Genomic DNA, 25,789 nt, shown 5'->3' on the forward strand with positions numbered 1-25,789 from the left:
ACTCAGAATTTAAGTTGAAAAAACAAAAACCTCTTCAATTGTATTAAGAACCTCAAAATACTTTAATTTATTTTGGGGGGCCATCTTTACATCAGTTTCAGTCAAGAAAAAAGAAGCAATAAAGAAGACTCACATAGGTTTACCTCTTCCAGAATAATCTATATTAACAAAATCAAAGGCTACTAACTAGAATATCTGGGGCAAGAAGCTGATTCTAAATGGCTTTGAAAACTTGAAGGCCATAAACATGTATCTCAACATCAATTTCCCCGGTGTGGTTACTCTGAAACGTATTTTTATAGTGCTGCAAAGACTGGCAGGATAGCTCCTTCTCTCCCCGCTGTGTTACAGGAGGTAACATCCCACTACAGATCAATGCATAAACACGGACCATTTCAATTTTATTAACATCCCACTACAGATCAATGCATAAACACGGACCATTTCAATTTTATTGCTGTTACGGTACTGAAGAGCTTAAACCTCTCCCTTACTCACCTTGCCAACACAACCAGAGAAAAAATTATAGTATGAGCTTTCTCAAACTTTCATGTATGACTTTGGGGAGGAAAACAAATCCCTTACTTTTGTGTAGCTCACTATCATTAAATACACACTTAGAAGTCTAAAGTTTTCTCATTAAAATAAAATTCCCATTTAGACTTTAGCAAAAAAAATTCTCTGTAAACACAAACTTAAGATAAATTTATTGAAGAAAACCTTCATTAACAATGAACAATGAAATTAACAATGCTTACCATTCTTTAAACACCATACACATTATTAATATATACTGTGTATTTCCAATCTATTCCATTCTTAAGCTCAATTTAGGAACACAATTGTTAACAGGTTTTATACAAAAAATACTCCACTAAGAAAGTAGATAAACTGCACAAGAACAGTACAAGTATAATGTGCATAGCAAGATAGCTTGAAGCATCTATGTATGGCTTTCTTTAAAATAAAACTATTAAGGGAATAGACCCAATTGGGACCTACTGTTACAGTTGACATATGTAAACTGTTTCACATCTTTTAGGCACTTGCTAACAATAGTGTTTAATCCCTGAAAAATGAATTTACAACAACAAAAAAACTACACTGAAATAAAACAAAAAAACACAAGAAAATAACATGGGTAAAATCTTACACATATCTTTTAAATTAAACAGTTTTACTAGTGCATGCACAGATCTAAACTGAAAGAAAATATAAGTTTTTATGTCAAAAACCTGTGCAAAATTTACATAACAAAGTACAAAAAATATGTACAGATTTAGTTTCCTATATACAGAAAAGCCCTGAAGTTTTCACGCAATCAATGAAAATGTCATTTAACACTCATAGTAACAATGAAACAAAAATTATGTAATACGTAATTTTGTAATACAAAAACTCCATTATCCAATGATACAACAAAATTTGATCCAGATTTGTAAGATGAAAAGTTTAAATCTATTGATTCTGTTATCCTGAAAGTGTCCATTTTGAAACTCTGTTGGGCATATCCCTTAGGAATCTGTCCAAAAGTTTTATCAACTGCCACTGAGTTCACTATTAATGCTTTCCCATTTTCAAACACCAGCTATATCAATATATACTTGTCAGTCACTCTGAAAAGTGGCTAACAAAAATGGCTTGCCCTAATTTTGAACATGTTAATAATAGTAATACAAATAAAAATGTTTTATTAATCTTGCTTCAAAATATTACCTCTGTAATTTTTTTTTTTAATTTTCAAGAAAAGCCATTGCCTTTGAAGTGCTTTTATGTTCCACTCTTTTTAAAGGGATGGCAACCAAGAAAAAAATGGCCATTTGGTTTATGGAGGACAATTTAAATCAGATACCATAGTTCTGTGCAAGGGGATCAATGAAGAATATATCCAAATTCAGAAAAATGTTGAAGTTTAATTAGACTTAAACTAGACAAAGTTTAATTCTTCTCGAGGCTACCCATTTGCTGCAACGCTTGATAGCCACTAAGTAAAAGAAAATTACCTTGGGAGGATGTTCCAATCTCTGACACTGGACAGAACTTAACAACAAACAAGGTTTACTTGCCCAAACTCTTCAAACATTATTTACGGTTTAACTGTAGTGAAGTTAAATGTAGTTTCCAAGAATCCTAAAACCCTTCAAATGAACATAGCAGATGTAGAGTTAACTTCTTTACCCAAGCTCTCAGTGTATCTTCTCAAGTCATGAGAAACTCATTAGTTCCAAAGTGAAAGAGTTCTGCATCTTCAGAGGAGCTACTGTATCAGATTCATAAGGCTGGTAGAAGAAGGAGGGAATGGGGCTGTCCACCATTACCCTCTATTAAAGAGTCTCTAAAGAATTAAATTGAGAAAACTGTTATATCAAATTTTCTTTAACCCTAACTTCCCACAAACACCTTTAAAAAATTCAATCAAGGTTACATATATATTTTTGTTTCTTTCAAAACTTATGTGTACAGTGATGGCATTTTCAAGTACCACACGTAAAGCTTTTGGTCTTCCACGGAAATAAAACCAACATTTAAAATGTCTGATTTCAGGAACTATCTGAAGTAGAAAATGTCTGCATTATGGTAATTCACTTCACTGTTTTCTTCTAAGGTAGTTTTACTTTACTTTTCCTCAGTAACTTCAGTAAGTTTTTCTAACATATTCCAATCCCGCGTAGCTTCCATCAAATGTCTCTGCCCATGACCAGCCCACACATCCTGATTGTCAAATACTCTACCACAAAACCAACAATTAAACTTAGCTTTCAAAACATTTTCAGAGGTAGTTTTCACAATCTGATAGTTGTTTTTGCTTGTCTTTTTGAGTGTTAATTTTAGCACAAATCTTTCTTTCACAGAATTAACTGGTTTAAATGTTTTGTGCCTCTTGGAATAATCATCCAAAGTTGTTGTTTCAGAAAGATAACAAACTGGTTTCAGCAAAGCACTGATAGTTCTTTTTGACAGTGAAACCTTAAGTACTCGTCCATTAAATTTTGCAATAGTTTTCATTACACTCACTACTTCTGGGGCATCTGCATCAGGATGATTCAAAACCACAACTGGTTGGTTTCTCCTAGGACATTTCACAAGCTGTTTGGAACTAAAAGGGAAAAGCCTCAAAGTTCTGACAGAATCTTTTGAAAGCCTAGGTCTGCTAAGCCCAAACGCTTCACGGACATCTTCAGCTTTAGCCTTTTCTTTACACTTTCTATGCAATGTTGATTTCTTTCTTGGAGGTTCTTGGCAACTATCCATACACTTTCGTTTACAGCTTCTGTTTCTAGATACAAAAGCAGCTTCAGAATCTTCATTTCTTACACGAGTTTTTATCTTTGAAAATTTGTTTTTGGAAGTCTTTCTCCTATTGAAATTTCTCTCAATTGTACAATTTGTTTTACACTTTAATATTCTGGCCTCTGAATGGTCACTGATACACACTGGTTCCTCAGAAGATTCTGGGCATGTTGCAGTAGAAGTAACAACAATTTCATTTGCTGGCATCAAATCATCTAGCAAGAAGGGTAAGGCATCTCTAGATGACTCTGGCTCTTTCTGCTCTCCGCCTATAGTCTGATTAGATGGTACATTCTCTTTCTGCAATGAGGATGCAGAGTTGCTAACTGACAGATTATTAGCAGCAGTCACATTTAAAACAGGGTTAAAAATTTTTACCAATATTTTTTGTGATGTTCCTTCAGGTCTCTTTGGCTGTATATTTTGGTAATAAGTACTATTTTGGACTAACTTAGGTTTAAGGAGCTCAGAGTTATTTGGCATTACACGTCTTAGAAAAACAGCTTGTTTACCATCAGGCAAGAGGGTATAAAGAGGTGCTTTTGGAAAAATTTCATTCTGCTGTTTCACTGAATCCAATACACTCAATTTTGTGCCCTGTTGCTCAGATAGCACATTAGAAGTAGGAACAGTTTTCACTGAAGAACTTGCTGATGTTTTAATAACATAAGAGCCTTTTAATGGTAACGTATTTTCTGAGCTACTTTTCATGCTTAAACAACTGCCAATGCTGGAACAAAGCACAGGTGTAAGACAATTATTGTTCTGTTCTACCTTCAAAAGGGGATTTTTGCAAGGCTCCCTTGTCAGAGTTCCATAAGCTTGAGCACTCTCAGCTTTGACAGTGGAAACAGTTTCAGGTTTCCCACTATTAAATGTCAAAATCATCCCAGGTTTCTTGTTTAAAATAAGAGGAGCAGGTATGCCTTGTGTATTAACCAGTGGAAGTGGTCTTCCTGAAACAACATGGAATCCAGGCTTGTTAGCAACATGCAATGGTATAAAGAAACCCTTTGGAGTTTGAACAAATACAGGGTTTTTTTGTTCTGAGTTTGTAAGTGGACTCTGCACATATAAAGAACCTGAATTCTGTGTAGTGGCTCGTAGTTTGTCTTTTACAAGCTGCTGTGTTATTATTGCATCTGACTGAGTCTTAAGTAATGTGCCAATACCTGGAATTTTAGGTGTCTTCTCTGAATCTCTCAGATCTTGCAACACTGATAGCACTTGTTTTTCCTTTCCATTACATTTTAAATTCATGTCATTTGTAGGCACGCTAACACCCACATTATCAGATGGAACTGAGAAGATGCCTTGCACTTTCAAGTCTTTTGAAGACTCAATTATCATGTCCTCTCCCTCGTGTTTTTGAAGTGATGGCTCACAATGAAGTGGCAAGCTTTTATTTGGAAAGTTAGAGTCTTGTTTTATATCAGATTTTGGTTTTAGTATATCCTGAAGTAATTGGTTTACTTCCGGTGGCAAAAATTCTGATGCCTGTTGACTCTGGAGAGAGAAAACAGATGTGATTCTAGGCATCATAGGTGAATCAACACTAGAAGTGTCATTCCAACTACATTTTTCAGTCATGCTCTCTAAATTTTGGTTTTCATTGGTGTATAGGCTTTGTCCATCAATGTTCTGTCCTTTTTCTACAACACATTGTTCTTCAAATTCAGCTTTTGTTTTTAAAGTTTCATCTTTATCATTTAAAAGGCTGCCAGATGGTAAAAGGCTGTCTGGGTTTGAGCTCTCTTTTCTTACTGGTGATAAAACTGTTTCACTAATTGGTTGCTGAACAACTGTTCTGTTTAATAATGATTCTCTCTGAAGGTTCTCACATATTGCTGTTCCTGAAAACCTACGACGTTTATTAGCGTTATTTACTTTTGAGTAATTATGGAAAGGTAATGATCCCTGGTTGGAGGATTCAACAGGTAACTCAGAGTTGACGTAATTAATGCAATAGTTATGCATATCTCCACTACTGTATGTATTTGGTCTGGTAGTATTGCTGACTTTCTCTGGACTTTTAATGGTGGTACCTAATACTTGTGGCTGACTCTGAGTGGTATTATTTTCCCATAAGTCAACATTATCTCTTGCTTCAACTTTTGGGGTCAAACTCACTGATGCAGTGGTCAAATTGTGGTCAAACAATTCTGATGTTGTTGGCAAAGATGATACATTTTTGCTGTAATCCATTGTTTGAAGTGTATTATTCTTTTCAGATATCAAAGCCATTTCTTTTTCGGAAATTATTTTCCCTGAAAGTATAGAAGATGAACATAAAAATGGAGTTACTTTCATATAAGCTGTATCACTTAACTCAGATGTTATTCCAGTTAAAAATGCAGTGGTGTCCAAAGTCTGGGGCTGCAAATTAGCAACACTGTCCTTTGCAGCATCTGACTGTGAGGCTGGTGAGTTTAAATTTGGCTTACCAATAGGCAACAATTTTATTACAATATGCTGTTTCCCATCCACCATCTTGAAGCCCATGAACCTAGCACCATAGTTTGCAGGAATAGTTATTCTGCTATTTTTTACCAATAACACTGTAGGTCCTTGTAGAGCAGTCTTCAAGAAACCTGAAGTAGCATTTGATCCTTCGTCAGCTCTATTACCTTGCTCAGTGGAAAGAAGAGTTGGCTTTTCTGACTCTGACTCTCCAGGCTTATCACTATTCTCACAATGTAGTCTTTCACCCTTTTCTTCATTTAAGTGCTCTTGACCAAGAAGGCTCTGTTCTTCAGATTGAGTCTTTTGTGTCTTGTTCATTCTATTAAGCACTTGAGTGCTTTTTTCTTCTATACCTCCGTCACTCCCATTGTTAATTTTCTTACGTTTCCAGAATGTCTTTGATGCACCTATTCTGTATCTTTTCAATATTAACTTAAGCCCTGCTGTAGTCTTTGCCATCCTTGTATCGTATTTGTCTTTTTCCAGTTTTTCTTTTGCATATAAGTGTTCTTTGTGCAAAGTTATAACATGTCTTACAAGATGGTCTTTATGTATGGCACCATAGCTACAGTATTGACAAGTAAAGGGAAGAGTGCCAGAATGAACATGAAGGTGTTTCTGAAGCTCTGCTTTGGTAAAACATACATGATGGCACTTACCACATTTATAATGAATTTCGTTATGTCTATGAATGTGCTGAACAAATGTGCCAACATCCTGGGTAAAGAATTTGCACTCTTCACATTGAAAATTACCATTAACACAATGTTTGGATGTGAAATGCTTTGTCAAGCCCAACAAAGTATATACACGCTCATTGTTACAAATGTCGCATTTTACTAAAGTGCTTCTATGGGTTTGTCGGTGTTGCTTAAATACCTGGAAGTCATTTGCTGAAAAACTGCACATTTCACAAGGAAATGAAGGTAATTCACCCTGGTGCCACATCTGAAAGTGTTTTTGTAAATCATTTGGGCTATACTGAGTGTTGTCTTGGCATTTTGAACAGCTGAAATTGAGTATTTTTGCAGACATTTTTATCCCCTCTTCTTCTGCTCTCTCAGACTTACAAAGCAATACACATTCCTCTACACAGCTTACAGTCTTTACACGAATAGATTTCCTTGCAGTCTGTGGTTTACACTGAAATAATTTTCTGTATTTGTCAACTTCATGTTTCATTAGGACTTCATTTGGAATATTTATCTTCGGCAAATCAATTTTCACATTTTTTAGTCCATAATGAAAACTAGTTTCTAAAATTTTTGGTTTAGGTACTGATCTAATAGTATCAGCTATCTCATTTTTCACATCATAGTCTTTCTTTAAAGTAGTTTGCTTTTTATCACAAAATAACTGTTTCTGTTCAAATGGCATGATGTAATTAAAAAAATTCCCAGCTTCTTTTGTTCTGAAAACTCTTGAGGTTATTTTTTAATTTAAACAGGAAACAATACTGTGCTGAGACATCTTCAAAATAACCAGGAATTTTCCCACATTAACTCACCTAAAATTAAACAAAGAACTGAAATTTTCATCACAAAATTAGAAGTAAATTCCAAAATTTTAAGTTCATTTTGGCACAAAATGAACAAATATATTAAAGACACAAAAGACCTGGTAAGTATGTTAAGAACAGCTTACCAAGAATAGATGAAAGTAAAACTAAAACTGACATGAAAGTCAGAAAATACAAAGTCTAGTTCACCTCTGCTATGTGACAGCGGGAAAGCTTCAACTTCTCTTTACCTCAGATTTTCATCTAAAGAAAACCACAGCTGGCTAAGTACCATCAAGTGATAAGATTTTTGTTTTGTTTTGTTTGAGACATGGTCTCAATATGTAGCCCAGGCTGGCCTCAAACTCCAATCTTTTGCTTCTGCTTTCCGAGGGCTAAAATTACAGGACTTGTGCCACCACACCCAACTTAAGTTCAAAGATTTTCATATTAAAATGACAGTTTTAAGTACAGTTTAAAACTGGACTTAAAAATCTTTTCATTTTATTTATTTCGAGACAGGTCTCACTATTTTGCCCAGGTTGGCCCAGAGATCCTAGGTCTTAGCCTCCACTGCATCCACCAATTTAAATTTAAAATATCTTTTAACAAGGGAGTCCTAAAAACTTAAGCTAAAGTTAGACACATGTGGTTTATCCATGTACCACTGAACTAACTTTTTCATTTGGTTAACTGGTCCTATAGTTATTTCCTTATGAGAACTCCAACAGATTTCTCTCCAGATTTTTTACCTCCTTAGCTCCTTGGAGATAACTTATATTTAAAATAAAAGCTTTATTCATCCAACACAGACAACAACAAATCATCTACTGTCTCAACTTATCATTACTAACGGGTGAAGAAAGAACTGGAAGAAATTGAAGGAAATAGTACATCTCCGTGACTTAAGTCCTTAGGTCCATCTACCATCTGTCTTGTTTCTTGTCACTGTGTCTATTTGGATTTTTGTATCCCCAATGAGGCAGACAGCAGAAAGGAAAGCCCCCGGCAGATTAGAATATTCTACCCCCATTAATTAAAGTACTTACTTGTGTCACTTTAGACAAGTCTCTGTATCTTAGTTTCTTTATCTGTAAAATGGAAGAAAAAAAAATTAGTATTTCTCCTTCCTCTTTCAAAAGGTGGTTGTGGAGATTAAATGAGAAAATACACATAAAAGTATTCTATGAAATGATACGTAAATCACAGCTAACAGTAATACTGTGTGTGATTACCATGTATGGAACAGGATAATACACTCTAAGATTATAAGCTGCACCAAAGATTCAAGAGTAAAAATATCAGTGTATTAGAAAAATTACCCTTTCTTATTTTTGTGCTCTTAAATGTATTCATATATACAAATGAATGTTAGATAAGACTAGATAAGCTAAAGAAAATAAAGTGTGAATCACATTAAACTCCATCCATAATGTCCGTATACAAGGTCTCACTTAAATTTTACTTAATCTAGGAACTTAACTGTTTTAGAAATCCTTTATTGAGGGAGTATAATTAAAAGTTAAATTATGTATTAAGAGGTTTGTTTTACTATCTTTCAAAAATACTTTGAATTGGATCTAAAATGCCACATCCAAATATAATATATTAGGGCTGGTGGAGATTGTTCAAGTGGTAGAGTACCTGCCCATCAAGCATGAAGCTCTGAGTTCAAACACCAGTGCTGCCAGAAAAAGAAAAAAAAAATTTTTTTTCAAAAGAAAAACACTGACTAGAAAAAAATTCCACAGTACCTGGTATATACTCTACATCAACTGAGAATATTCCTTCCTGAGTACTTTTTCAACAGTAACAAACATCACAATTACCTATGGAAATTTTATTTGACCAGAATCTCAAGGTGTGGTTCAAGCGTGTGAGTCTTTTCCAGTAGTGACTGTTTTCCATGGATAAGAATATCACAGGGTTGTCACTCTGGATTATCCATTTCTACACTTTTGTTTGCTATATATAATTAAGGATAGAATATCATGGGTTTCATTACAAAAGGCAAACTGCTTCTTAGTAATATCACACATCCAAAAGTATTATTTGTGGAATGTCAAAAAATTAGATTTTGATATGAATTACATTTCAAAAGAACTACAATTTAAAATTTTTCTTTTGAGTCAACTCCCTGTTTGGCTATCCTTATCTCAACCAGCAAAAACACTTGTTCCTTCCTATTATTGCTTATACTCTCTTTTCAACAAAATTAGAGATAAGGGCAAAATAGTTTCTGCTGGGTATTGAGGGGGTTGGGGGGAGAGGGAGGGGGTGGAGTGGGTGGTAAGGGAGGGGGGGGCAGGGGGGAGAAATGACCCAAGCCTTGTATGCACATATGAATAATAAAAATAAAAATTTTTTTCTTTAAAAATAACATATCCCAAAGTCTGGTTGATAGTGTAAAAATAGGCTTTTTAAGTAACTCATTCAATTAATATACACTAATAAATAATAATTACAAAATATTTTGAAGAGTGCTATGGAGAAAATTAAAAAACAAGGTCCCTCCTCTACTGTAACTTGTAAGATAGAGGAGGAGGTAGGACATATACATTAATACATTACTTATTCAGCACAGACTATCCAGCAACTTCACCCAGTACAGTTAAGGAATAGAAAATAACTAAGCCGGATGCATGGCAGCCAAAATAGATGGCATCAAGTTCACCCATTAAACTACATACCCTTTCCTCATAAGCAAGTTTAGCACATTCTCAGGCAGATCTGACTTTTATTCCAGTAACTTAAGTGATTTGATTTGGTTTCACTATCCCTAGCAAATAAAGTGAACAAAGAGTCCTTTGGCAGGGAAGAGAGAAAAAATGTGTTTTAAAAGACAGGGAGATTCCATTTATATGAACTATCCAGGATAGTTAAATCCATATATAGAGAAAGCTGAGTAACTGTTACCACAGGCTGGAAGGAGGAGAGGAAATGGAGTGACAGCTTAATGGGTACGGAGTCTCCTTTGGGGATAACCAAAATATTTTGGAACTAGATAGAGGTGATGGGTGCACAGCACAGTGAATGTAATAAATTCCACTAAAATTTATGCTTTAAAATGGCTAATTTGGGGCCAGGTATGGGGATTTATACCTATAATCTCAACTGCACAGGATGTAGATATCAGAAGGATAGTGGTTCAAGGCCAGCCCAGGCAAAAAGAAAGTGAGATTCCACCTCAAGCAGTAAGATAGGCTTGGTGGTGAGTGCCCGTGACCCCAGCCAGCTATGAGGGAGGCCATGGATAGGACTGCAGTCTGAAGCTTGTCCCTAGCAAAACGCTACCTGAAAAATAACCAAAGCAAAAGAAGGGCTGGGTGGCGTGGCTCAAGTGGTAGAGCACCTTCCAAGCCAAGTGCAAGGCCCCAAGTAATGGAAAAAAAAGCAAAATACAGAAAGTAAAGAAAAAAACTGAAAATAATTTATACTTGACTGGCTACAGAATGTAGTATTCTTTTGCTAAGCTTCCCTAATTTTTGTTTCCACTTATTTTTAGATGCTTGTAAAAAATTTAAAAAGATACAGACTTACAGTAAAAAGGAGAAAGCCCCCGATATCCTCTTCTTTAACTAGTTGGTCTCCCACAAAACACTATTAATATTTTAGTGTATAATATCCCAGACCACTTTCTATACATTTATAAACATATACCTGCACACACACTGGATCAGTAGTACTCGTTTAGTTCCAGGTGTTCAAAATCCAACTGAGCCTAATTTAAGGAAAAAGAAAATTTACTAGCTTGGAGTAGTCCAACAACATGGTAGGCTTCATCGAGGGACACAAACAATGTCATTAGTCTCTAGTATCTTTCTTTTTTTTGGTTTCTCTGTTGGGCTCCAGGTGATGCTCAGATGACTGTTACAACTCAAAGGTAACATCCTACCTGGTACTCGCTTAATAAAAAAGCTTGTTACTCCTTCAAAAGCAGAACACAAGTCTTGGCCCCAATTTTCTTAAGTTTCAATCCCAGTACTGAAATACACTTTTTGAATGACCAGGCCTGATTTACAGAACCCACACTAGAGCCAGCGACTCAAAAACACCATCCAACAACATAAACTGGCATTAGGGAAGAGAAGATGGTTCCCTAGAAGAAAATTAGAGCATTATTACCAGATTGGGGGTGGAGGAGTGTGAACAAGTAAACACCAAAGATTATACATATTTATATACATAATATATAAAATACACACACACACATAATTTTCTGTTTATTCTCATATAGAGTAATATACATAAACTTCCATACCTTGACCTTTTCCACTTTTCTATCATAGGTTTCTCTCTATGCCAGTACAAACAGATCTAGTTTATTCTTTCAATGACTACAGAATATTTCACAGTACAGATACCATTATGGTTTATTTAACCATAGACTCACTGGTAGAACTTTAAATGTTTTCAAATTTTCTGCCATTACAAAGATTGGTACAGTTACTGTTCTTTCATATGAAATGTTATGCACATAAATATTTCTGAAGGACAGCTATTGTACATTTGATCCATCCTAATATGCACTTCTGCAGGCCAACAAAATAAAATAAAAACCTACACTGAAAATATAAAGAATTATAAGGCTTGTTAATTTCCCTCTCTCCTTTTTTTTTCTATTAAAAGGATTCTAGATTTTAATTTGTATCTTGGTTGCAAATTGTTTTAAAAACTCAGAACATGAAGAATTAAAAAGCTATAGAAGTACTCTATCAACTACTTTGTTGCATTGCCTTAAAAAATTTCAAAATAAGGTTTTCAGCGATTATCTCAACATAGTTGTTCTCATCAAGGAGCCACTATTTGACCTGATAAACCCATTTAAGAAGAGCAAACTGAGCTATTGACTTGCAGCTATCTCTTTAACGAGATCATCTTTGAAACAGTGAACCTGGAATGACCTGTTACAATAATTAAGTATTATAAAGAAAAAGCAATGTAAAATGAAGGTCCTCTGAAGGATATGGGAGCTCTAAAAGAAAAAGAGGAACTAAAAAGTAACTGGAACTGTTAGGAAGCCTGTATACATATATATTTAACTGCTAACAAGGATGTATGACTAGTAAAGCAGAACACTTTTCCTTCTAGTAAAATGTTAGTAGACACTAATTACCAGTAAGAAAAGCCTCTACAATCCAAAAATCAAGTTTTAATTAACTACTTCTTTGAGGCTATTTTATGTAAGAATTACATAAGTTGATTTAAAAAAATATTACTAAACCACCTGTCCAGTTTGCCTTCAGTGACTAGGTTAAAGCTGAGAGGAAATATCTGAAGAGACAGGAAACTGAATGTTCCAATCTCTTAAGTTCCTCTACTATGTAACTTAGTCAAAATGGTTGTGAAATAAAGCATAACAGTCAGTTTGGGCTTCTTTCTTCCCCAATCATGGCTTACTTGGAGTTTAAAAATACACTGTAAAAAGACCATTAAATATTTTGTTTTGGAGTATCAAAAGGCATTTTAGATGCCTGGCAGATAAAAACTCTTCTAGTGTTAGCACCACTTATGTCCTGTTTCACATTTGACACCTCTTTCTGCACTACTCTTGGGTTTTCCCTTCGGTTCTCATTAACTTCAAATTCAAATACAAGTCTAAAAAGCTTCACTGGGAACGTTTTTGCTGAACAAATAAATAAAAATTGCAAAACAACATTAACAGACTATATTACTAAGGAATCCACTTACGTTTTTACTTAAGTTTGAATGTAAAATTTTTGTATTTAATTTATAGCATACAAAATATAGTATGAGGAGAATTAGTCTATTTTAGGTATTTTGGGGGTTTGTAATATTCTCTGAAATTTCAAGTTTGTCTGGAGAATCTTTTTGTCTTCAACTATGCCCAACCTGTTAGCATGCGGATGCCATTGTATTTGATAGTAACTTAGACTAGGGTTGCCACTTATGTTCCAAAAACGTATTACATGTTGTGAACATCTCAGGTAAGGTAAAAACAGAACACAGAAATTTTATCATCATTTTAATCCTACAACGTATTAGACTAATTACAGTTCAATCTTCACCAACAAGGATTACTGGTTTAAAACATACTATTTAAACTACTGATTTATTACTTCATAAGAACTGACCAACATTTCAAGTCACTGAAATAAGAAAATTTTGTAAAAGTATTAAAAATAAGCCATTTGATTTCTTCTCTCCCAACTGCCCAATAAATAGAAGTGAACAAACAAATCCTGCAAAATGGCTAGGAACTAGAAAAACATTCCATAAACATATTTTATGATGTTGGTAGCAAACAGCTGGGTGAGAGAAGAGTGAAAACAACCCAGCTATGAGCTGCAGATATTACTTGACAACAGAAGCTGCTCTTTATATCACACCAGGCATGGAGAGAACCTGTTTCTCCAGACTTACCTACCCATGTCTGACAGAGCATACCTAAGAGTTGTGGATGCTCATTTTGCTGAAAATTGTTTTCATGCATTTTTGAAGCTAATAATTCAACTCAACTCATCTTTGCTTCAGTCAGACTCCTTACAGTTTTATCCTTAAAACATCAGTTGACCCTCAGTATTGGTCTTAACTCTGACTAGAATTTCAAGTTTGTCAGCACAATGCAATTTCTATTTCTCCTTGTCCCCATATGTGTGTGTGTGTGTGTGTATTTTATTTAGGAAATAAAGATAGTTTAATCTTGAGATAGGGGTTAAGTCATGGTTTAAATAAGGAAACAACCAGTATATCAGATTCTTTCCTTTTCTCTGCACAAAATGAGTTTACAATTAAGGAGCCCTATTTTGTAAGGGTGGAGAACCTCCTTAATTGCACTAGTAAGGAAAAGGACTGAATGGACTTCTGGGGAATCACACAGTAAGCTTTGGGCAGTCCTGCTGTTAAGGCACATTTTCCTTCGTGGTGCTGATAATAACAGAGAATGGTACAATATACATTCTAAGACCTCAACTGGAATAAATCTGTTTGTCTTCTCCCTCACAAAAAAATTATGGTGGGTAGGATAAGGGGTGGTACTGGGGCTTGAACTCAGGGTCTCACACTTGCAAGGCAGATGACTTACCACTTGAGATACACCCCCAGCCCTTTTTTGCTGTATTTACTTTTTAGGTAGGGTGTTGAATTTTTGCATGAGATGTAGGAAGGAGATGTGATTCTCCTACCTAAGGCCTCCTGCATAGCTGAAACTGGAGACAGGTGCAACCATACCTGTTGGTTGTTGAGATGGAGTCTTTCTAACTCTTTCCCCAGGCTGGCCATGAATCTCAGTACTCCCTCAATCTCCACACCTCCCGAGTAGCAGGGATTACAGGCATGAACCAATGTACCTGGTTTTTTGTTGTTGTTAACACCAGATGTTGCTAAGTTACCCAGGCTGGCCTCAAACTCCTGGGTTCATGCAATCTTCATGCTTCAGGGTTACCATTCTCAGGTACCAATCACCACTTTCATTTGTTTTTGTTTTTTTTTTGGTGGTACTGGGGTTTGAACTCAGGGCCTTGCCCTTGCTAGGTATGTGCTCTACCACTTGAGCCAAATTTCTAGCCCAATCACCACTTTTAAAGAGGAAGTACACTAGGGATATTCATCCAATATTAATAAGTATACGTTACACCCCAAGTAAGGAAATGAATGACAAAATTCTGGCCCTTTTCCACTGAACATACCTTGGAAGTCAAAGTGAGGCTGGAGCAGAAGATTAGGGTGGGGCCCTTTCGATGACAAGAAGCTCAGGCTGAGATATGAGAAGGAAAGGACTGAATCCAGAGCTTCAAGCTGGGTCCAGAGGCCAGGAAGAGTAGAGGGTTACTAGTAGTGGCTGTCAAGAGAGATGTAGAGGAAATTATTTTGAAAAAAGATAAACATTCCTATATTCATGGCTGTCTTCCCCCTGACTAAAAATTCTTTCCTTTTTCATGGAAGTTATTCTGTCTATACTGTCAGAAAACAAATTAAACTCCTAAGTTTTCCTTCTCCTAGAAAACCTTGGTTTATTCTTAAAGCAACTAATAATGCCACCAAAAAAATCATATTAATCAGTCAGACATGGAGTTTCACATCTGTAATCTCAGCACAGAGGAGGCTAGGTCAGGAGGATGGAAGGTTTGATGCCAGGCTGGGCTACACAGCAGTTACAGGCCAGCCTGGGTTATATAAGACCCTGTCTCCAGAAAGAAAAAGAAAGCAAAACAACTGAACAGTCAGAAATATTCACAGAATTTCCCTTTCCTCCCATCCAGCAATGAAAAAACATTAATACCTACAATGAAAATTACTGCACTAAAAAAAAAAAGGTGGGGGCGGAAATCAATGCAGCAGTCCACTCTTACCTTGGGAGTAAGGATACATTCCAAGACCCCCATTGGGTGCCTGATGATACCAAACTCTATATATACTATGTTTTTTTCCTATATACACCAACGATAAAGTTTAATTTATAAATTAGGCATAGTACAAAATAAAAAATAACTAGTAACAAAATAGAACAACTGAAACAAATTACGTGATACAAGTTATGTGAATGTGGTCTCTCTCCCCTACCTTTTCTTTGTCTTCCTTAGTATCTTATTGTATTATACTCGCCCTTCTTACACGGTGTATGGTGTTACAGTGCTTCATTGCAAGGTGAATGATGCAGGCACTGAGATGCAGCACTAAGCTATTACATATGGATTACTTGAACATGAACACTATGATAACCATGAAGGTGAAGCTGATAACCAAGAAAACTACTAAGTGACTAACAGGCAGGTAGCATATACAATGTGGACAGGGTAGACAAAAGAGATGGATGACTTATATCCTGAGAAGGACAAAGATAGATTTCATCATGCTACTCAGAATGCTGTGCAATCAAAAGACACATGAATGAACTGTTTTTTCTGGAATATCTACTTAAAATTTTCAGACTATGGTTAGTCATGGAAAAAGGGAGTACTGTAATTGGCAATCTCAGTAAGATTCGGTAATACATTGAAAAAAAAATATGAGCATACTGTCATATAAGAACTGTTTTTTCTGGAATATCTACTTAAAATTTTCAGACTATGGTTAGTCATGGAAAAAGGGAGTACTGTAATTGGCAATCTCAGTAAGATTCGGTAATACATTGAAAAAAAATACGAGCATACTGTCATATAAGAAAGCAAAGAAGATGGGGAGAAAAGTTGATTTTGATATCAAAAGAAAATCTTAGTTCTTTTTTCCTTTTTGAAAAAACCTTTAATTTTCAAAATCAAAGGTTCCTCAAAGCCAGGCAAGATTACTAGTACTAAGAGAATACAGAACTCAGTATTTAATTTGATCACAATACATTACATCCATGTATTATTTATAATGAAACCCCTATGTACAATTAACTTATGCTAATAAACATAAAATAAATAAAAATGATCTATAATTTACCCTAGTAAAAAAGGTTTTATTTTTAAAAAATAAAAATGAAACACCATCCAAAAAGGTGGCAAGGCAGTTATCTACAATAATTACTTATTCATAAGCAACACCAACTATAATCAGACACCAATATTAACCAGACATTTCATTCATGAATGTAAATACTAGAAGACAATGGAACAAATACTTACAAATATTTACAGAGTTTTGAGGGAGAAAGGACTAACTCAAGAATTAATTCTATATCTAGGAAAACTCTCATATGTGAGGACAGAAAATTTTAGATATACAAAGATTCAATATACTATATACGTACACTTTATGGAAAATGTTCTGAGTAAATACTTCAGAAAAATCGCATTTCAATCAAACAACTTAAAAAAAAAGAAAGAATGTAGTTGAGAAGAAACATTTGTGGATAATATCTACAACATAGAAATAAATATAAATTTTGTTGTTAACACAAGTTAAGGAAAAAAACTGGAGAAAGGGAACATTAGCAGCATCAAATATTCAAGAAACCCTTGTGAGAAAAACTAACAATGGTTTCCCACTGGAGAGGTAACAATAGCAAAAAAACTTCTGGATTCTGGAAAGGAGATGCATAGGTAGTAAATGACCTCACAGATCCAAGAAAACTTAATTCCTGACAGACAGCAGGCAAAAGCTAAGAACTAAGACATTTTATACTCTGAATCTTCAAAAGACCTAAGAATTGCAGCAGGAAATTACTCAGATATGGGAAGGAGGAGAGGACAATGAAATGTGGAGAAAGCTGATTGAGTTTTAGTTAGATACTAAGAGTCTCTTCCCCAATCTGTCATGCTATAGGTAATGGTAACTGCCATTCTCCCTCCACAGAAGTCTAGCGGATTATTCTCTGTAGAGGATAAAACACAATCTCTGAAATAGGAGACCAGGCTCAGGTAAGAGACTAGGCACCATATCAAAAGCAAGAGGATTAACTGACCATATACAAATGAGACACCAACCTCCATGCCCTATTTCCTTTCATCCCCCTTTAGGATCTAGGTTAAAACAATGCTATTTAAAATATGACCTGCTGATGGTTCATGAAACATCTATTAGCAGTCCATGACAAGTCGAAAAAAAGAGTGCTTAAAATAAAAAGCTTCTAAGCAATTTTCCAGAATAAAGTTTATGCCTATTGAATTAAATAATAAAAATATGGACTTTTGGCTTAGTATGTCTTCATGTTTTAAATTTTGTTTTTCTAATTTATTTTTACTGTAGTCCAAAAATATCAGCATACAATCAATTGGAATTAAAAGAAAAAAATTCTGGTGTTTCACCAGTTTCAAGAAGCACCAAATCAGAATCTGGAGGCTAACTAGGTTCATACAGAGTTCTCCAAGTGGGAGCTATTATAAACCCCTCTAGTGATTCATACAGAGCTTCCCATCAGCCTCTTAGCCATGACGAGTCAGTCAAAGATTACCAGACATCTGAGGCAATCCCCTAAAATTAGCACATTATCAAAACCGAATAGATGGAAAAAGGAACTTTTAAAACACAGACTATAGCATTAAGACAACATAATTTTTAAAAGTCATTGATAGGTTAAGAACCAGATTTTTAAAACTAAAGAATCTTGTGTTTATAAAATCATAAAATAACAAAAGCTAGAATGGCAGGTTTGTATGAGTTGGGAAGAGACAGGAGGATATGACCAGAGAGAAAACAGATGTTTCCTAATTTAAGTAATTGGTATAAAGGTATTTATTATTTTTAAACCACATTTATATTTTAAGCATTTTGCATATAAACATTTTATGAAAAAAGTTAAAAATTACAAAATGGGCAAAAGACACAAACATATACATGGGTATGTATGAAAATACAGTCAATATTCCTGCAATTCAAACAAATTAAAATAAGAAAACTTCCACCAATCATGTTGCAAATGATGCTACACATTTCTAATGCCCAGTATCAGCCAGTAAGGAAAAAGAAGTCCTATGATATACTAATGGAAATGTAAGCTGGCCAACCTTTAGAAAGAGTAGAATGAAACCTGGAAGAAAATTACAGAACTTCTGATTCAGTTTTAGAAATGTATTCCAAAAGTAACATCAGAGGTATTCAATGCAGCAGTTTACAAAAATCACAAAATTAAAAATAACTAAATGTCCATCAATAAATAATTATATAATTGCATTCAATATTATTCAATTTTTTAAATATTGTAAATCCACATTTATTAACAGGAAGATATCCAAGACACATAAAATTGAAAATTCCCTGAAAACCAACAGTAGATATACTAGGACTTAGTCTGTTGAAATAGTGACAGAAGGATCTTTACAAACTCACAGTAAAATGGAAGAAAAAACATACAAAAATGTTTCTAGTGATTACTTGTTATCTACAGGTCGCTGTTTGTTAAGATGTCCTTGGATCACTGTTGCTTCCACACTGGCATATTTCCTTAATACAGCAAGAGCAAGTAACTGACGTTTAGATGTTATGAGAATCATGATCTCTTTACCTTTAGACTACACTTTTTTTACCTGTATACCAATTATTTAAATTAGAAAACAACTGTTTTCTCTCTCGTCATATCCTCCCATCTCATCCCAATTTATATAAAGCTGCCATTTTAACTTGTTTTTATGATTCTATAAACACCAAATTCTTTAGTTTTAAACTTTATCAAACAGTGGTATAAAACCATGAGTATTGTGAAATTCTCAAACAAAGCAAATGACTTCTATGGTAAACTGGATTTTACCTAAAGTCAGTATTCTTTATACTACTGTAAGAACAATGAACGCTGACACTAAAGGTGAACAGGTCAAAACAAAATAGGGGCTTTGGGATGCAGCTCAGTGGTAGAGTCCTGTATTCAATTCCCAGTACTGGAGGTAGAGGGTATTCAATACTGTATTCTTTGTATTAATGCAAGGCACCCAATCTGGAAAGAGAAACTGTTAACACTAGTCTTAAACAACAACATAACACTTATAGAATGAATAACTATACTACCGGATGTCAGAGAACCATATAAATTCATGTGATTAGAGAACTATTTTTGTTTATTTAACAAAAATAACTAATTTTTATAAATTAATTTATGAGGAATGAGGTTATCTAAAATGTAATGGGAGTTAGTACTAGCTATGTATGCAATGTTGTTAGAAAAATAAAAAGTTGCATGTATTTTACAAAGAAAAAAATGGTATCCCCCCCCCCCCGTAAATTGGGATTACAGGCATGCTCCAAAATGCCTAACAGTTTGGTTTTGATATTACAGAGAGTTTACAAAATGAAATGGGGTACTTTCTACCATTTCATTTGCACTACACTAGTTCACTAACCACAAGTATCACTCTGTCCTTAAAGTGACTTAGACTGCACCAACAGTACCACACAGCTTAGTAACTTTCTTAAACTTTAAATCTTCAAACTTTTTAAAGTTCTTCTACGGTTTCTGAGCTGTTCAGGTTTTCTACTGCTTGAGTTACTTTGGTAACTTGTATTTTCTTTAAAAATAATCAATTTAGGCTGGAGGTGTGGCTCAAGCAGTAGAGCGCCTGCCTAGCAAGTGTGATGCCTTGAGTTCAAACCCAAGTAATAGTATTAACAACAACAAAAAAAATCAATTTAGTATATTCTCAGAAACATAACAATCTATCCATATACATCACTTTAATATCCACAAATAGAAACACAATAAAGTAAATTACAGAACATCCACATGAAAACATTACACAGAAAAATGATGTACACATTGAATTGGGAAACTATTTATTGTGAATACTACTTTTTATTTACTTTTTTAAAAAGGAAGTCACAGATTAAAGCATGCAATAGGAGAAAGACTCTATGAATATATATTTACTAAGCCTTAGCAAATCTACAGAAAGATAGTCTCCCAATACTGAAAACAGATTATGATTTTAAAGGAAAGACAGCAAGGCATAGCAAGAAAGAAAACAAAAAACCTAATTAATAGGAAGACAAATCTTTAGCTTTCCTAGGAGCCCTAATTAAAACCAAGGGAGCAATGTCATACTGAGGCCTGCCTTTGTATTCCTTTCTATGTTCTTTCTTGAATTCTACTTACCCTTAAATAATTCCCCCTCCCTTTCAGTTTATTCCTTATTACTTGTTCACAACATGGTTCACATGGTCCCTATTACTAGTAACCAAAGGCTCTTATTTAGAACAAAAGTTGATAGATCAATTTGACAGTATTTACTTCACATAAAGGTAGGTTGTGTGATGATCTTTGAAGAATAGGACTTAGACATGTAAGAAAGAAGCAAAGGTGACAGATCAGAAAAACAGAATAAGGAAACATTGGAAAAAAAGGATTTTTCTTCCAAGGTGCTACAAGGTCTAGATCAAAGAGAGAATGCATAACAGGGAGACTAAGTGAGAATAGACTACAGAGGATAGATGTGTATTTGATATGAAAGGTAACTAGGAGATATGAAAGTTAACTAGGAGGCATTGATAGTTTATAAGCAGAGAGAAGTTACAAAATATAAACCTGTTGCCTAACACCATCATACTGAGGATTAGAATTAAAATATATTAAAAAAAAAAAAAAACCCCAAGGATTTTAGCACATAAATTTGGTTGGGGAGAGGGGGTATAAACATTCAGCCTATAGCACCAAGACACTTAACATTTTATCTCTTTTTAAAGGCCTGGCAAGGAACAGTACCTCATCCTGGGTCTCTCTTCGTCTCACACCATTCTCGCCATCTATAAATATACTTCAACAAGCCACCATGGACTTTCAGCTCCTTAAATACTCCTTTCCTATCTCAGGACTTTCCATCTGCTACTCCCTGCTTGATACATTCTTTTTCCCATTCTTGAAATGGCTAGATCCTTCTCATCTTTTAGGGTTAAGCTCAAATATCATCACCCTGCCAATGCCGTCCCAATTTATACACCATCTCCTCCTCCAATTAAAAAAAAAGTATTCTCTATTTTCCCTGCAGATTTCTTGGGTAATGTATCTTTTTTGTAATCTATTTCTGGCAACATTTTACTTACTTGCCAGTTTTATTTTCTGTCTATACAACTGGGCTATATACACTGCACACAGGGATCATATCTATCTGCTCTATGCTGTAGCACAAGCATCTGGACTAGGGCTGGGCTTCTAGCTAGCTATCACCAAATCAGTACCGGTCTTTGTTCTAAAGTTTACAGAACAACATGGTTATGCTTACTAAGTAAGGTTAGTGTAGTTGACTTCAGTTATTTCAGCAGTTACATACATAATATTATTCCTAATTTAGGGTTATAATGTATACACTTAATGCATTTTGTAAGGGGAATTATATTGAGGTATGCAAGAGTTTTGGGATTTCAAAGATCCCAGGATCTATCTAACACAAACTGCAAGGGACAGGCATTTGTGTGTCAAGGATTGATAAACCATGTTTTCATAATAGGGTACAATATTTTCCATTTCTTTTCCATACCTTTCCTTATAATACCACCAATTTGTTGGCAGATTTTTGTTTTTTGCTCTTCTTTTTGTTCACATCAGGATATTCAGATGAATGTCTCCAGGAAACTAGTCTACAGGGATTACCTAGCCCCTTTTCTGACTCATAATTTAACTGCCATTAATCATAATGTAAATATATATCATATAATTTTTCTTTGGGTGCATTACTTCTGGCTACTCATACAGCTTTGAAACATGTTTCTACCATATTTATCTCCATTATTCATTAAGCAGAGCCCTAATGCTACCTCTGTATTTAGAAGTATGACACAGTTAAAATCAACTTTAGAGCACTAAAAAAATGTTAAATATATGAAACTAATACTGCTTTTTTGCTTACATTAAAATGAGAACCCATGTATAGGTATTTTATTTTGGCCAAATATAAACCTGTTACTTTTAACTTATGAAAACTCATGTATGTTAACTCTTTTAGTTTATTTAACCCAACATTAAAACACAGGAATTTACTACTCAATAGACTACATAATCTAGTACTTCAATCCTAATCATACCTTTCTTCAAGGAATAAAAGGCACACAATTTAATGCTTGGACAGTGTCACAATCAGGAACCGTATCAAAGGAAGAGACGGTATCTGGAAATGAAAAACAAGATTTTTAAATTTTTGGCTGCAAAAACTGCTAGTTAAGAAATTTTGTGTGTGGATTTTCTTTTTTTTGGTGGGAGGGTGGGTAACTTGGGAATAACCCCAGGGCCTTGAGCATGTCAAACACCACCTGAGCCATACCCCCAGTCCTGTAATATTTATAGTTCTTGGTTTAGCTAACTTTGCCAGAGCTGGCCTTGAACTTCTGATCCTCCAGCCTCAGACTCTGGAGTAGCTGGGATTATAGCCATGAGCCACTATGCCCAACTTGATTCAACAACTTCATATTCAGTTTAGGTGTATGATTTTTTAAAAAAATACAAAAAAAAAAAACGCCTCTTGCAAATAGCATTAGCACCCAGTGATACCATAAATTTACATAAGTTACAACTCAAAGGTTAGAATCGACCTAATTTAATACCTTCATTTAACATGAGATAGAGAAAATTAGTCTTGTCCCACAAACAAACTAGAACTAGTATCTGGATCTGATTTCAAACCAGTTATCCTACTAGCACAATGCCACCTCTTAATAATTCTCACTGCTGGTATCCAACAGCACATAAAAACTGCTCACCATGTGAAGCCAATTCCCCATTCATAGCCTACACACTTGGGATTAGATAATAAATAAAAATTCTAAGACTGTGTAATAATCCTTTTCTTCTGCTTATAGTGTTTTGCCAAAAACCTTTTCGTAGAGTACCAGAAGGAATCTGAATAAGACAAAAAGGTGGGAGCTGGGTGTGGTACATGCCTGTAATTCTAACACTTCGGAGGCTAAGTAAGGGGGATCCAGAATCCTGAGTTCAAGAACAGCTTGATAGTAGGAAATAAGAAGTTGTATTAAGTGCTCTAAAGCACACCATGCTTCAATGAGAACAATTCCAAACAACTACAAACATAAATAACAATAAAAATATGTTAAAAGCGTGGTCAGGCATCTTTTGAGGTAAAACTTTATCTTCAGGCTAATGCTGTTTTATATTATTTCAAAATATAAAAACTTTTGGAATCATAGTATGCCATTACCAGAGAGGATAGGATAGAATGTGAAGTGAAAATGGAAAAATCTGAAGCATTTAAAGGCTAATTCATTGCACAATATAGATTTGCTGAAAGATACTACATTTGTAGATAGGGAGTTAAATTCCAAAACGGTTAGGAAATTTCAATGAGTCAGTTTAAGTAGTCTATGTTCAACTGGACGATGGGAACCTCGCAAAGTGTCCTCAAATTAGAGCCCTTGCTGCCGAAAGGGCTCCTCAACAGCATCAGGAGCCACAACTAAGATTCGGACTCTCAAATCAGGTCCCTGCCCTGACGTAGGTTGATGTCCTCGTGTCACTCCAACATTCTCAGGGACTTATTTTGTCTATGGAGTTCCTTAGGCTTTTGACAACAGACTCAACCACGTTTTCACTAACATGGCTCACAAACACTACATGCCCCAAATTCAACCTCAGAAAAAACTGAGCCTTAACTTTTGTTTTCTCAACTTCAAAGCTCCATCTGTCTTGGTCCACTTCTGAGATACAAACAGATTTTACCTCACAAACCTTCGCCCATACACTCTCAGCCACCAAGGCACTACCTACTTGACAAAGAGCAGCGTGTTAAGAGGAAATTCAAGATGGACCCTACAAGTGCGAGAGCCAGTTGGGGAGTCACTGGCCCCTGGGCGTGCTGGGGTGGCGGGGAAGGGCGCCCTGCCCCACTCGGGGAGGCGCGCGGGGTGCGGGCGCCCAGGGGCTGGGCATCTCCACGGGACGAGACCCCCGGGCCCGCGGACCGGGCCCCCAGCAGAGATGCCGTCGAGGCGGGCCGCAGAACCTACAGCTCGAGGGTGCGCGCTGCGGGGCGCCCATTCGGTCTCCCCCAGCCGCGGAACGCGACGGGCGCTGCTTCGAGCGCCGCGCGGCGCCCCCGAACCCCGCGCCCGATCCGCCCCTTCCTCCGGAGTCCGCTGCCCCTCAGGCGCGCGGAAGCACACTGTCAACGGGATCGGCACCCAGCTCTCAAGATGCGGGAGAGTGCGGGGTCCAAACGGCCCAGACTTAACACGAACACGAGACACGAGACAAGACGCGAGGGTCCAACTCCAGTACCCTGCACAAGCGCGTGTTTAAAAAAAAAAAAAAAAAGACGGACTTCTGTAGAAAAACTTTACGGGAAGTTGGGCGGAAGGGCTGAATGGCCGGGACTATTTAACAGACGCTTCCTCTCACAACAGGCGGATCCCTAGGCCTCTTGAAGAGACCCTAACGCCCCACAAATTCGCCATTTGCCCCCTGACTGTCCGTCTCTAAGTCTGGGCAACCTAACCGGTCTTGGCAGGTCCGCAAAGGGGGAATACCTGTCATAGTCCCCATTGCCTGCGAGTCTCTGATGGCGGCCATTACCCTTCCATCCGGGTATTGCCGGAAAGCTGATCGCAGCACTACCGGGAGTGCACGCTGCGGCGGAAGGATTCGCGCTGCACCTGAGGCGAGCGGAAGGCAACGGAGGCCGGGAGGGTCCGCGCCTCAGCCTGAGGAGAGTAGGCCGTGGCGCTGTACTCGCCGCCGACCCCACCCGCTTAGCGCCCCTCTCGCTGCACTGACTCGCCGCTTCCCCTGTACTCACCAGCTGCTGCAGAAATCCCACTGCCAAAGGAATGGCGGCCAGACGGCCACTCAATGCTGCTCTTGAGTAGTCACGAGAAGCAGCCCTTGCTGACTGGGAATGGGTTCAACCCTGAGGCTTAACCATTTCCGGCTTAGCAAATGGCGTCTTCTCTGTCACTGGCTTCTGACACGCGGGCGTTAGCAGCCATCGAAGGCCAGGTCAACGCAACAGGCCGTGACCCTCAGCTCTGGGGGGGCGTGTTGAAGTCCAGACGTGGAGATATTTAAAGAGTTGGTCTGGAAAAAAGTCTTCGCAACGAGGGAGGCTCAACCCACAAAGGAAGGGTTCCGCCTCAGGTCCCGGCCAGGGCAGTGGCTCCTCCGGGACCACAGTGCAGATAAACCCTAAAAACCCACGGGGCGGGACGTGGCGGCAACGCTACAAACTA

The 25,789-nt window shown here is 36.5% G+C and overlaps 1 protein-coding gene across 7 annotated transcripts; it reads right to left on the reverse strand.

The window, feature by feature from the left end:
- Positions 1-690: 690 nt before the first annotated feature.
- On the reverse strand, positions 691-25,458 carry Znf518a (zinc finger protein 518A). 7 transcript variants are annotated; one of them, XR_012449671.1, is made up of 6 exons: positions 25,091-25,193; positions 22,640-22,722; positions 14,902-15,053; positions 10,913-10,973; positions 8,302-8,343; positions 691-2,335 (listed from the first exon to the last, which is right to left on the reverse strand). XR_012449671.1 is itself a non-coding variant. In XM_074078631.1 (6 exons), exon 6 carries the CDS (start codon positions 7,129-7,131, stop codon positions 2,617-2,619), a length of 4,515 nt encoding a protein of 1,504 aa, XP_073934732.1. In that variant the 5' UTR covers positions 7,132-7,261; positions 8,302-8,343; positions 10,913-10,973; positions 14,902-15,053; positions 22,640-22,722; positions 25,360-25,458; the 3' UTR covers positions 691-2,616. The 7 variants fall into 7 exon arrangements, 6 of the variants coding, with proteins under 6 accessions (XP_073934732.1, XP_073934734.1, XP_020030671.2 ...); XM_074078631.1 differs by lacking the exon at positions 25,091-25,193 and adding an exon at positions 25,360-25,458 and having other exon boundaries at positions 691-7,261; XM_074078633.1 differs by having other exon boundaries at positions 691-5,558.
- Between the last annotated feature and the right edge of the window lie 331 nt (positions 25,459-25,789).

Source organism: Castor canadensis, chromosome 7 (assembly GCF_047511655.1).
Source record: "Castor canadensis chromosome 7, mCasCan1.hap1v2, whole genome shotgun sequence".
NCBI lineage: Eukaryota > Metazoa > Chordata > Mammalia > Rodentia > Castoridae > Castor > Castor canadensis.

Coding starts and splice junctions, on each gene's coding strand:
- Znf518a (XM_074078631.1), bottom strand. CDS start 7,131: ATGCCATTTGAACAGAAACAGTTATTTTGTGATAAAAAGCAAACTACT.